Here is a 13950-nt window from a genome sequence, read left to right as displayed (position 1 = left end):
TGCATATGGTCTACCCTGTTTCTAATGAGTTGTACTTTAAACATTATAAATACCACATGATCCCAATCTAACCTTCAACAGCTTCTTTAACCTGTAATGTAACTCAAAGAGGAATCACTGTACTATAGGCACTAAACATCATTAACATAATTCTTTTCTATGCAAAAATAATAATAAAACCCTCAAGATACTTTAGATTGAAGAGGTCCATGGTGGCTACTCTTATTTTGGGAACTGCACAGTGTATATATAATAAAGTGAATAAAGTGAACACCTGCATAATATTGATAACCACTGTCAGTATCATTAATAATATTACAAGTTAGGTTTTTTTCTCTTTAAAGACTTTCCAAAACCCAAATAAAAGATTCATTTTGTTTTGTAACTGAAAATAAACTACAAGGGTCCTTCAAAAAGTGTGTGGAAAACCAGAATTAAAAGATAATACAAATCTTTCCATGAACTTTTTGAAGACCTCCTATTAATATTGCATGAGGGTTAAACAAAATTAATAACTAAACTTACTACTCATTAAGTTTCACCTATTTTTATTAGAAGGAATCTTGAACTCAACATGGCTTTTTAAACTTTATTTCAAATACACATGAACGGTTGTGGCACAGACAGTGATGAAAGGCACAGTCAACAGGACCAGTTATTAGGTTTTCAATTATAGCAGCAAACTTGAAAATAAATAATCTTCCTTTAAAACTTCAACAGGTACCTAAAATATTACTACAGATATTAATCATTCAACCAATGACAACATTTTAAGGAAAATATATACATTTAAGAAGAAAAAACAAATCTGGTACAACCTGCTGAAGAGATTCCTCAGTAGCTTCTCCAAGGGATGTTGCCAGAAACATCCCCAAATGCAAAGAAAGACAACCTTTCCAAATGAAGTGTTCGGAATGAGACATTTTAGTTTTTCATTCCACAAATGAAACAATTGTTACACTTAGATTTCTAAATCTTTCTTAGAAAACATTACTGTCTATACTGAAATGAAAAGTATCAAATCTGCTGGCAGTGCATCTTACAGTACTGTCGATAGCCATTTTTAAGGCTCAGAGAACATGTCTTCAAAAGGTATTTTCACCGAATTTGAGCAAACACAGCATTTCAAATAAATAATGGAATGCTAATCACACTTAAGTACTAAACCTTTGATTTCAGGACAATTTGCTAATTACTAATACAGTGGAACTAGGAGCAAGTGATATATTAAATAGCCTCCCTAATGTCCAAGAGTATTAAAACATGCCTCACAATAAACAATCCTTATTTTAGAACAAGTTTAGCACCACTACTCTTTACGTTTTTACGCAATGTTAACAACAGTGGGAATGATGCTTTGCACAAAGTGCTTTCCCTTCAACACTCAGTTTACTTTTTGAACAATGTCTTCTAAATTCTCAGCTCACATACACTCTGGAGTGCCAGCTTTCTTTACTGTTTGTTCCTTTCAAAATAATCAGGTTAGTGCCCCAACTGATGAGGTGAGTGTTTTGGGTAGGAAGAGAAGAGTTTATATGTAGATATTGATGATACTGGTATATATAACAAAATCCCCAGTTTTGTCTTTTAATATTGTGACAGTAATCTTTTTAGTTTTATGTTCACATGCATTAAAGAAACTAAGCATTCTAGTTATCATAGCATGTATCTATTAAATAATTTAAAATTTCACAACTATCAATTTTACACACTATAAATATTACTACATAGCTTGGAAAAGTTTCCTTTTCTGTACAAGGATTGGATATCTAAGTTTCCATACAACAAACATTGATATATGATTATGACTCAGATTTCTCACCTTTTGAGTATTTAAGCCTCTCATTTTCTTTCCTTAAGCTCAATTTTAGCATCAAGGTTTTCGTTAGCATCAGGGCTATGGCAGTACAGTAAAACTAAGCACAAAAAGTAATGGATAAACCAAATAAAAATAAACTTCATTAGCAATTATTGGCTTGGGAAAGCAGAGAAGTATTTTGGAAAACATTCTCAAAGTACAAAAATTTGGTTGGTACATAATAGGATTTGATCTGTGCTGGATAATAAACTAAATTTTGTCTTAAAAAAAATTGAGTCCCTCAATATAGAGTAGATCATCTGATCTCTATATAAAGGCATAAGTTATTTTTTCTCAATGTCATACCTAGAATACCAGTTTGTCATTCTTCAATATATTTCTGACAGGCTCAGAGCAGTCTATGTCAGTATAAATACCTCTTCCAGAAAAAAGATTCCTTATACAGTTTCAATACTATTCCTACAATCTCGTCCTAACAGTTCCTTTACAAAACGCTACAAAGATGCTGCAACTTTTTGCCAACAAACTTCCAATGAAGACAGATCTCTGGCAGAGAACATACCAGATGAGGCCCAGGTATATGATTTGCCAGTAAAGACTATTTACATGTTTATCAAGAAATATCAACAAAGTATAGGGAATCAAGTATGAAGACTTCCTCTTCACATCTTTTAAATATTGTATTTTCCATTACTGCATAACAAACTATAAATTTAGCAGCTTAGACCACCACCCATTTGTTATCTGCAGGTCGAAGCCCAAGCAGGCTTAATTGAATTCTCTGCTTAGGGTTTCCCCGAGGTGGAATCAAGGTGTTGGCCAGGCCGGGCTTTTATTTGGAGCCTGGGGACGAATCTATTTCCAAGCCCCTTGAATTCAGTTCCTGTGACAGAAGGACTGCAGTTCCATTGTCAAGGCCTCAGCTCTTTAAGGCCACCTTCATTCCTTCTCATGTGGCCCTTTCCACCTTAAAATAGCAGTGGTGCCTTGAGTCCTGCTTTGAGTCTCTGACTTATGCTAACAACCTGAGAAACATCTTTGCTTTTAAAGGGCTAAGATTTGATTAGCCACCCCCAGATAATCTCCCTTTTGCTATGTAATGTGACAATCACAGGTTCTACCCACACTCGAAGGGGTAAGATATGATACAAGGTCACTGACAGGTGAGGGGGATCTATGCTTAGACTTCTGCCTTCCACAAATATACTCTGCTATTAATTAGAACAATCTCTCCAAATATGCTGTTTCCACATAACCAAAATTTCTGTAAGACAGCATTGTTGGGAGACAGCTTTTTTCATTATGACAGATTTAAAAGAAGCCTTCAGAACTTTGCTGAGGGATTTTTTAAATAACCACACCTTCTAATTATTTAATGGTGTAACCATTGATTTGATAAGCTACACCTTTGTTCCAAGATATTTCTAATGGTTGAATGAATATACACATATGTGTCCTATAGCCTATGTGCAAGTAATTTATTTGCATTAACTTTTTCTGAAGCTTTTCAATCTCACCATCTTTTTGACTACATAGTATGGTACATTGCATGCTTTAGAGAACACATGAGACTCTAACAAAGAACTGGATCTTAGAATCCTAGAAATAGGTCCTCAAACTTTCTCTTCTCACCCAAAATACTCATCATTATTTGCATTATGATATATTCACATGTCTGCTTTTAACCTCTTAATCAGAATTCATTAATTCTGATTAATGGTTTCCAAAATGTTCACATTACCACTCAACACAGTACTTTCCAATAGAACTTTCTGTAATGTTGTAGATATTCTGCATCTCTGGTGTCCAGTGGTCACTAGCCACATGTGGCCATTGAGCACTTGAAATATAGTGTGACTGCAGAACTGAATTTTTTATTTTATTAAATAGCCACCACGTGTCTAGTGCCTGCTGTACGGGCACGGCTTGAGAGTCTGAATAGTTTATGTGAGAAACACACCAGATGCCATGCCATGCCCCTATTTTACACACACACACAATTAGTACTACCATTTGACACTTTTCTCATTCTCTATTTTAGTAGAAGTGGTTCAGTGTCCTCTCAAGATCAAACATTTACCTTCTTCCAGTTCCAGGTACTCTTCACCTCCTCCACTATCCTTAGCACCACTCTTACGGGCTATCACTACAGTTTCTTGCTTGGGAAAAGCATGGCTGCTTAGAATTGTCTAGTGTAGAACTTGGTGAAAAGGACGGATCAACTAACAATGAGATCATATGAGTACCTGCTGCAGCGGAGGGCAGGTAAGAAGTATGAATTACAGGCTTGACTCAGGAGCCTGAAGTTTGGTCAGAGAGACAACGCACCCCACAAATAACCAAAAACCAGACAGCTCAGCATGTATGTGAGTGTGTGGCAAGGACAGAAGGTAAAGGGAAGTAAGCAAGAAAAAGGTGAGGGTGGGCTGGTACAGATGGTGTCCTTATCCAGACACTGACTAGGCACCTGCCACGTGCCAGGCACATTCTAGGCACTGGTAACAAATTCATGGGGGAAGAGGGCATAAGAAAGTCCTTGACTGATGGAAAAGATTTGGCTAAAAGGATTCTCGGGAACAGGAGGAATGAGCAAAGCCATGCTCAAAGCTCAGCGGATCAATCTCCGCGCATCTGTAACCCTGCTGCAACCCATTCAAGGCACACCAGTGTGTCAAAGTAGACTGGCCGAAACTGATGTTGACAATTTATAATTTTTTAAAACTAAAGTTCTTTTGTAAAGATCACTGATTGCTGAGGCTGATAACGTTCTCTGTTTAAAGTAGTAATATTATTTGGAATTGCATATTTAAGAGTAATAAATACTCTTTTTGGACACAGGATTTACTTGTAAGTTTATAATGCAATAGAATAACTCATTTTAGAAAAACATACGATTGCTACCATACCTTTCACCAAAAACCAGTATTGCAATTGTTTCTTTAAAATTATATCAATCATGACTCACACAATTACCTAGAAAAAAAATTTCAGAACTCATAAAATGAGTACATATAAAAGGATGAACAAGGAAACATACAATGCATCTAACTCTGGTTACAGACAAAGATTAAAAAGGAAAGAAGAGTTTGCCATTTTACATCTCAGGAAATGTAAAGAGTTCAGTCTATGATAATTCGGGTTGAACGTATCCCACCTGCACACTGAAATTTATCAGACTGATCTGTTGCTATACACCATACACAGTATAGTAAACTAACCCTCAAGAAGGATGTTGGTCTTTAAAATCTTGGCTTTAAGGAATGACAAATGCCTTTGAAAGTATTTTGTTCAGAATTTCTATGATTATAAAAGTACTTCAGTTAAGAAATCCATCTATAATCAATCTTAAATGGCAGTGATGGCAGTGAATTTGAAAAATGGCCTTGATGTGTAATGTTTGCATTTCCAAAGAAAAATATAGAAAGAACTTAAAAAAGCAAGGTAAACTGGTTTTCAAAAAAAGTATCGATTCAAAAATTTACGGCACAAAAATATGTACTTCTTAAATGTTTCTAATAAATTAACTCCATAACATTTTGTGTATATTTATATATTTATATATATAATCCCTGATAATCTATAAAAGAGGGCCATAATAGTAAAATAAGTGAACTTCAAAAGTACCCCCTTCATAAAATGTATTTAACATTATTTTTTCTCAAATTTAAGGAATGTAACAATATGTACAACTCTTATGTATTAGTATAATACCAAAATAGTACAAGTCATATTAACAGGCTGTCGTAATTGTAAAATGTTTGAGTCAATTTAAAATCAGAGGACAGCTTAGTTTCAAATGAGTACGATTATCCATGGGAGATTCACTTTCCAAGTGGAAATGACAATCATCTACAGTAGATTTCACAAGAGGTAGTGTTCAAGTTGGAAAAAAAAAGTACACGCTTAACTTTCTTTAATTAACAAATTCACAGGAAAAAATGTGTTGGTTTCTTAGCAGATGATCAGTTGGTGACTTTTTTAATATGAATCTGAAATACAAAATAATGAAAAGTATGATAAGGCAGTTAATTCTTAATTCCAAAAAAGCCTTAAATACAAAATCAAAATGTAATAATAAATGTAGTATCTAAGCTGTTTCACTGATTTAATGTATTCTTACCTCATTAAGAATGGCCCAAACAGCAGAATTCTGTATAACTGAAAGTCGAAAGGCTGAAATGGGATTTAGACTGGGATCCACCATTCCTTCTGCAACACCATTCTCAAATTTTCCTTCAAAATAAAAATCAATACTTGTTGGACAGACTGAGATAAGCACACTAAACATCACTGACTTAATGCAGGAAAGGAACACATTAAAATATTTCTAGTAGATATCTTTAGAAAGGGCATGAATGATTTATCCCCCATTCTTTCTACTTTAATTCAACTTAAATTTTTCATTAAGTAGTGCATGCTTAAAAACATTAGAAGCAACCTATTTAGTTAATATTTCTAGTAGATATCTTTAGAAAGGGCATGAATGATTTATCCCCCATTCTTTCTACTTTAATTCAACTTAAATTTTTCATTAAGTAGTGCATGCTTAAAAACATTAGAAGCAACCTATTTAGTTAGGCAGAGCTATACTTTTTCTCACTGCAAATTAAAAAACAAAACATATTTGTTCTTGCATCAACAATGTTTAACCTACAGGTTTTCAGCAAATTGTCTTACTCAAACCTTACCCAAACCTTACCAAATATAATTTGTAGCATCACTCAGTATGACTGCTTTGAAGTTTAAGTCAATAAAAACAAATTTCACTGTTTTAATTAGACACATATAGTAGTTGGCCTTGAGCAGAGGCTCAACCCACACGTTTTTTCCAAGGACACATCCAGAAGGAATGAAATAGTAATGCCTCCTCTACACAGCTGCCACACAAAACTCCATTATAAATGACAGGCTAAAGAAAGCTCTCCTGTAAGAAAAAGTACCAAGAACTTTTTTTTTGTTTATGTTTTTTGGCAGCTGGCTGGTGTGGGAATCTGAACCTACGACCTTGTGTTATAAGGCTGTGCTCTAACCAGCTAAGCTAACCAGCTAGCCCTAGAATTTCTATAAAAAGTAATGTGCTCTGTATCAAATTTTTCTTGCTGTAAAGAATATCATCTTTCTTAAAACAAAATCCTGTCGAAGTCACAAGAAAATGTTCATTCTCTGGGCCAGGGGTTTGCACACTTTTTCTATAAAGGACAGTCTTTGGGCCAAGAAGAAAATTGAGGACACTAGGTAAGCACTTATGCATAGGAGGAGAGAAAATGAATTTCAACAAATTTTTTATTGATGAAATTCAATATATATGAGGGTACTTCAAAATGTTTGTGGAAGAATAGGATTAAAAGATAATACGAATCTTTCCATGAACTTTTTTGAAGTACAATCTGTAAGAACAATTGAGTACCTTTTTGGGGGGGGGGTAATATAGATGTACTAAATAGAAGAACATAACTCCTTTTCAGGGGAGATAACATTTCACTTAATTGGGGCTCAAAATTAGTATTCCCTATCATCAAAACTGATTGCAAATGTTTATCTGTTGATGTTGATATATAATGATATTTTACACATTTTATCTTTGAAATGTCCTTTCACACAGCCTAGATACTGACAAATACTGATATCAATCCACAAAAGCATGATTTTTATGAAGTATGTTCATCACCTGGAAGGTCCTTATGGAATTCTATCAGACATGTCCCTTTGATATTGGCCTGTTGGTGTACTACACTGCAGGTGAATCACTTCCAATCGAAGGTTAGGTGAAAGCTCCTCAGTGGCACAGTTAAATGGATTTTGAAGTATGAAAATTTCTTCTTCATTTGTATTGATGTCCACAAACACCGCTGGAACTGTAGTTTGAGCTTGGTTAACATAGCTACTGTAAATCTGTGTGGGACAGAGATCTTGCTTCCTATTCTAACTTTTGACAGCATGTGAAGTGCATAAAGACCTTGATATTACAGTTCAAACAGTTTAACTGTCATCAAGTGACTTGAATGCAATGTAAGTTTTGCATATAAGCACTGTTTTGTCAAGTAATTTTAGGTTGGCTTCATTAAGAAACATTTTCAAGTCTGCAGCAAAAACTAATTTTCAAAGTGACAAGAAGACTTTATGGGGGCCAACTCTTTAGTAACTTCAACCTTGGCACTGGTTCCAAGTAACAACTGAGCAGTATCAGTGGCGTCTGTCAACTCATCAAGAGCCAAGAAAACCACTCACAACAATTAGCTATGATTTTTGACTGCTGATATTGCTCCCAATGTCCTCAAGCCTCTAAGTGACTGTTCTTGCTGAAAGCCTCATGGTCTTAAATAAGTTTCTCTGTACACATTTCTTTGGCTGATTAAACATGATTTAATTAACTCACAAGTGGTAAGTGGTTTTGCTTGCTTGGCTAACAAATGAGCCACTTAGAAACTCACTTTAGTAACAGCCTCATTTTCATTTTTTATTTTTGTGAAGAAATTCTGCTGTGATAAAATATTCCGCTTTATATTTTCTAATTTTTCTGACCATTGCTTTCCTGTGAGTTGGGATTACTGTTGTGAGTGCTTAGTCTGGTAATGTACTGCTATCATGTAAATGCATAACCACAATGATGTGCCATCTAATTTCATAAAATAATCCACATTCTACTGTGTTAAAAAGCACAACATTCAAAATCTATTTTTCTTTTCTTGTTTTGATATGATGGGTAAGCACTGGTAATTTTAAAAAAAGTCACAGTATGGTGATATGTGTGGCACTCCATGGGAGTTGTAGTGCACTGAACAGCCGTGAAAAGCCATGAGAGCACAACCTCGATCTCTCTCACTCACTGCTGCTGTTACAGCATAAAAGCATATGTAGACAAGACATCAACAAATGAGCATGGCTATGTTCCAATAAAACTTTATTTATGGACCCTGAAATTTGAATTTTATATAATACTTACATGTCACAATATCTTATTTTTTCAACAATTTAAAAATGCAAATAAAAATTTTTTAAAGCATTCTCATAGCTTACAGACCATTCAAAAACAGGCGGTGGGTCAGATTTGGCCCATGGGCCATAGTCTGCTAACTCTTGTGCTGTTAAATTATGCATTCTATCCTCAAGTCTCACATATCTTTAATAGGGACCTAATAAGATGAGGTATATTCAAATTGAAAACCACAGCAGAGAAGGCTTGTACTCATTTATACAGTACAAGTTGAACCTGTGAGCTTCCAAAGGACTGCTTTTATTCAAGTTATTAATAAACTTATTTCACAGAAGTTTGTCCATACTTGGTGCTGGACTGGGGTATAGGTTTGTGCTACAAAAAAGTATTACTGAATATTGAATTAGGCTTGAGATTCAGAGCTGAAGAATACGGTGAAACCTGAAACATGTTAACTAATGCATTACCTAATACTGTCACGTGATAAGCTCATTTCATTAGAAAAATAATTACCAACTGTTGTAACTAGCTTTATTAAAACACTTTCACACAGCAATTTCATCCTGCAGATATGCTCTCACATGTGCAAAATGAGTACATACATATACTGTGGCGAAAGACTAAACAACCTACGTGACCATCACTAGGAGACTGGCTAAATGAATTATGATAGGCTAATACAAGGGAAGTCTAGGCAGCCAATTAAAAGAATGAAGAAAAAGATAAAAAGAATGAAATACAGTTGAAAATAATGCAGCTGAAGATTTGCTTCGATGCCTAATTACATATTGTTGAGAAACTCCTGTACATGTGCATAAGTGTTCAAAGCATGGTTTATAATAGCAAAAAGACAGAAACAAACTTTATGAACAAACAGAAGAACAGACAGTGATATATTCACCTACGGAAATTTACAGTGGTGAACATGAACAAGCCACAGAGACAGGCGTCCACATGGAAGAACCTCATGACGGTGAGAGAACAAACAAATTGCAGACTAGAGAAAGATGTGTACATCAAATTCAAAAGCAAGCGAAACAACACTGTGCACTGTTTAGGGATATGTACGTAGTGAAAGTGTGCATGGAAATGGCAGCCATACACTTCGGGAGAGCGGTTACCCATGGGTAGCAGGAGAAGAGAAGCTGTTGGGGAGAACAATTGAACGGGCAAATCCTAAGCTGGAAGTAGATACACGGATGTTCACTGTATTGTTATTTGTATCTTCTCGTGCATCTGAAATATTTAAATAGTTTTAAATTTTCATGTTCCACGCATATATAGGTAATTTGTTCAATGACAGGGATGTAGACAATATTATCATTTGCATGTGACTGTGTGTTTTTTAAGGAATATACTCACACGTTTTTATTTATGCACAGAACACTTCTGAAAGGACACAAATCATTATAGGAACTGCATCTAGGAAGCACTGGGCAGGAGGGGACAGGGGAGGGAAGAAGACAAGTTGGCCTTGTCAAATTTGTATCTGGTACCATATGCATATGTCTTATCTTTTCAAACAACAAATTTAACCTTTGTCCTTAACTCAATGGTCTGATAGGTAAGCACTGAAAGAGAGGAAAAAAGAAAAAATGAAGGAGGAAGTTACCAAACAGTGAGAAGAATCCCAGATTCCTGGCATGGAAGGGACTTCCCAGGTCCTGCTGTGTATGGACCTCCTTCTGCCATGCCCTTTCCCTCTTCCACCATTTTGCTGCAGAAGGCTCTTCTGCCTTCTCACAACTTTAACCCACCAAAATAAATCTAGTACACTCGGCCCTCCTTATCCATGGGCTCTGCATCTGAGGATTCAGGCAACTGCAGATTGAAATTTTCAGGGGAAAAAATAATGGATGTTTGCATCTGTACTGAATATGTACAGATTTTTTTCCTTGTCTTTATTCCCTAAACAATACAACTATTTATACAGCATTTACATTGTATTAGGTATTATAAGCAATCTAGAGATGATTTAAAGTATAAGGGAGGATGAACCTAGGTTACATGCAAATACTAGGCCATTTTACGTAAAGGACTTGAGCATCTGTGGATTTGAGTATCTGCAGAAGTAGCGGGGGACTGGACCTGGAATCCATCCCTGTGGATAGTGAGGGACTCTGAGGGCCGGCTACATTTCTTTCACAAGACCATCCTTAGTTATCATGCCACACTCTTCTAACCTATCCCACCACAACTATCAGGTCTCCACTAATTGCTAGCTGACTGTCTATTGTTTTAAACAATGCCTTTAGGTATGAATTGCTGTATAGTCTGATCCAATTAAATTTAGGACCCTTTGCAGGGCCAGTCTCAGCAGCTGGTTCCCACCCCAGGAGGACTCTTATTAGCTCTTTCCCTGGCTCTCCCTGTTAAACTTCTAACTGGGCTCCAATTTAGCTTATACGTAGCTACCATCCTCTGCCTACCAACAAAATCTCCATTGTATTCCATGGTGCCCTTAGGATTGAACGTCCCCAAGTTCTATTTCAAATAACTCAGTCCCCTTAGGGACAGCTACACAGCTCTCTGTTCTTATTGCCAAATCTTGGCACTATATCACAGGATCTTTGGCAGAGACAGCAGCCCCTTCTCTCAGAATGACACCCTGCTTTATGAGCAGAGCACTCCTTATGGCAGTAGCCTTTCGTTTTCTTGGCTTGCTTCTCCCAGTGTAATGGAGCAAGTAAGCTGGGGGAAGGGTGATCAGGGCCAAATATTGTTATCCTGCTGTGCCTTGGGCAGTGCTTCTGCCCTATGAGTGGAAGCTGGGTGGAGAGAGTCTCAGATCTATCAGCTACTCTTGTATGGAACAGAGCTTCTGCAACACAGAATTGGTAGTACTGACAGATGCTGATGGATTGTCCTTCCTGGGGAGATACCACAGCCCTAGACTAGAAGCTGGCAGGAGAGTGAGTCTCACATTCTTGATGTACCTGCACAAAGTAGAGCTTTCATCTCAGTGAGCTTGGCTGGTGTGGGTAAGGGAGCAGGTCATGGCTCAAATACCACAGACTTTTAATGTTCTTACTAAGATTTCAGTAGATTTTCATGAATATTTCTTTATTTGCTTAGGCCAATCTTCAGAGATTTAAAATATTTTTTTAAATAATTTTCACCAGTTATAGTTGTTTTGCTGGGGAGAGGGTCAATGAAGTCTGTCACACTATCATTCCACTAAAGCATACCTCTTAAGGGAATGAAACCAGGGACAGACCCCTGGATTTCCCTCTAGCTATTCCCTTGACCCCAGTCAGAGCAGGCCTAGGCTGGGGAAAAAGGGGCAACAGTTAGAGAAAAATCTGCTTGACCAAGCATGATGGGCTGAATTCCTGGGAGTAACAATAAAGTTTGCTTAACAATAAGATAAGAACAGTTAGTTAAACACATACTTTCCTTAGGCCAAGCATGATTTCATGGTCACAAAGTGTTTGTTCCTTAACGGAATAGCTTAAGGTAATATCTGAGATGAGTTGTTTTGCAAATCATCATTAACTACAAGCCTGATTTAAAAATTGTGCACTCCCAGACTCGAAAGAGCTGAGAGAAGACCTCAGTCTAGATGCCAGAAATATTTGTGCTGACCTCACCACAAGCCAGTCAGATCCACACATGACTCCCAAGACCCATACTTGTGAATTTGCTCTATAAATGCTTGTGATTTTAAGCCATTGAGGAGTTTGGCTGTTTATAGCACTAGCTGCCCCATTCTCGTTGACCGGCCCCCATTCAATAATAAACACTAATCTTTTCTACTGCAAATCTCAGTGTGCAGATTTATTGGCTTGACTGCACAATGGGCAATAATCTCCTCTTGGTTTGGTAATAGGAAAACTTTTTATATTCAGCTGAAAAAAGTCAGTTGCTCTGTATTTGTGATGGGTATTCTTGTTACATGAGATCCTAGGTTTGATGATCCATAACATCTCTTCTGGTTCTAAGTACATATGAGTTGATATTTTAGATGGTCACTATCTTCAAATTACTGCAGAGATATTTAATATGTCTCTATTTCCTACGCTACTTTTATAATCTAGAATACAACATCCTCAGAAAGTAAAAAATTGACAGGTAACAAGGGTAATAAATGTCTTGGATACTCAGCTATTTTTGTATACATTTCTAGAGATGGACTAAGATGCAGCCTAAATATGAAAATAACTAAATTCATCTATCTACCAAAACTACATAGAAAGTAGTCAGGGTTATTGTGCAAGCCTTTTAGCAACAGCCAAATGACACTCACCAAATGTAAAACTTCTCTACAGAGAGCAATAAAATTATATCTGTCCTGAAGACCTAAGTTAACAATATTCTCTTTTGCCCACTCCTAAGAAAAGCATTACAGTTGACCCTTGAACAACACAGACTTGAAATGTGAATTTCCACTTACATGCAGATTTTTTTCTTTTCTTTTCTCTTTTTTTGGTGGCTGACCTGCACAGGGATCTGAACTCTGACCTAGGGGTTAGAACACTGCACTCTAACCAACTGAGTAACCAGCCAGCCCTTTTTTCAATAAATATACTGGAAAATTTTTGGTTAAGTATGTCATGAGTGCAACCTAATCAAACAATTAAGTAAACTATGTAACAGTAGGCTATTAGTAACTACTACTTAAGCAACTGAAGTAGTAGTTAAGTAATCACGTTTTGGGGGAGTCAAAAGTCATACATGGATTTTCAAATGTGGGGGGTCAGCACCCCTAACTTCTGCATTGTTTAATGGTCAACTATAATTTGTTTTAAGTAAAGGAAAATGTATAATCATTCATTGAGTCAATATCTGCCAAGTGACAGGCTCTGTGTTAATTGCAGGAGACACAACACTGAACAGAGCTAGGAAACAACATGATTACACAGGAAAGGTGAACACAGTGTGGTCTGTAGAGCAGAGAAGAAGGGCAACTCAACCGGCTAATTAAGGTGAAAAAACATTCATAAGGAGGAGAAATATTCATCAATCATTTCAGACAGAGAAAATGTCTAGCGACACAGATGTACCTAAAGGCATTAAATAGAGGAACAGTAGCATCAGGACTGGAGACAGAATAAGAAGAAAGTAACAAGATGTGGAAGCTGGGAGCTAAGAAATCAGATAAGGGAGAGCCATTAAGGTTTTTACCCAGGTCAATATCATTCTGTTTACATTTTAGAAAGGTGACTGCAGTGGCTTTGGAAATTCAAAAGTACACAGG

At 36.5% G+C, this 13950-nt stretch overlaps 1 protein-coding gene across 1 annotated transcript in view; it reads right to left on the bottom strand.

Moving 5' to 3' along the window:
• Positions 1–5689: 5689 nt before the first annotated feature.
• MGAT4A (alpha-1,3-mannosyl-glycoprotein 4-beta-N-acetylglucosaminyltransferase A) overlaps positions 5690–13950 on the bottom strand; it is a 109002-nt gene continuing 100741 nt past the window's right edge. The window contains exons 14-15 of the mRNA XM_063078591.1: positions 5940–6052; positions 5690–5808 (exon numbers count right to left, since the gene is read on the bottom strand). Of these exons, the coding sequence (XP_062934661.1) occupies positions 5782–5808; positions 5940–6052 (140 nt within the window). The 3' untranslated portion in view covers positions 5690–5781. The remainder of the gene's footprint in view (positions 5809–5939; positions 6053–13950) is intronic.

Source organism: Cynocephalus volans, chromosome 14, assembly GCF_027409185.1.
Source record: "Cynocephalus volans isolate mCynVol1 chromosome 14, mCynVol1.pri, whole genome shotgun sequence".
Classification (NCBI taxonomy): Eukaryota; Metazoa; Chordata; class Mammalia; order Dermoptera; family Cynocephalidae; genus Cynocephalus; species Cynocephalus volans.
Note: the sequence above shows the minus strand (reverse complement) of the source record. Positions and strands in the feature narration are given on the sequence as shown.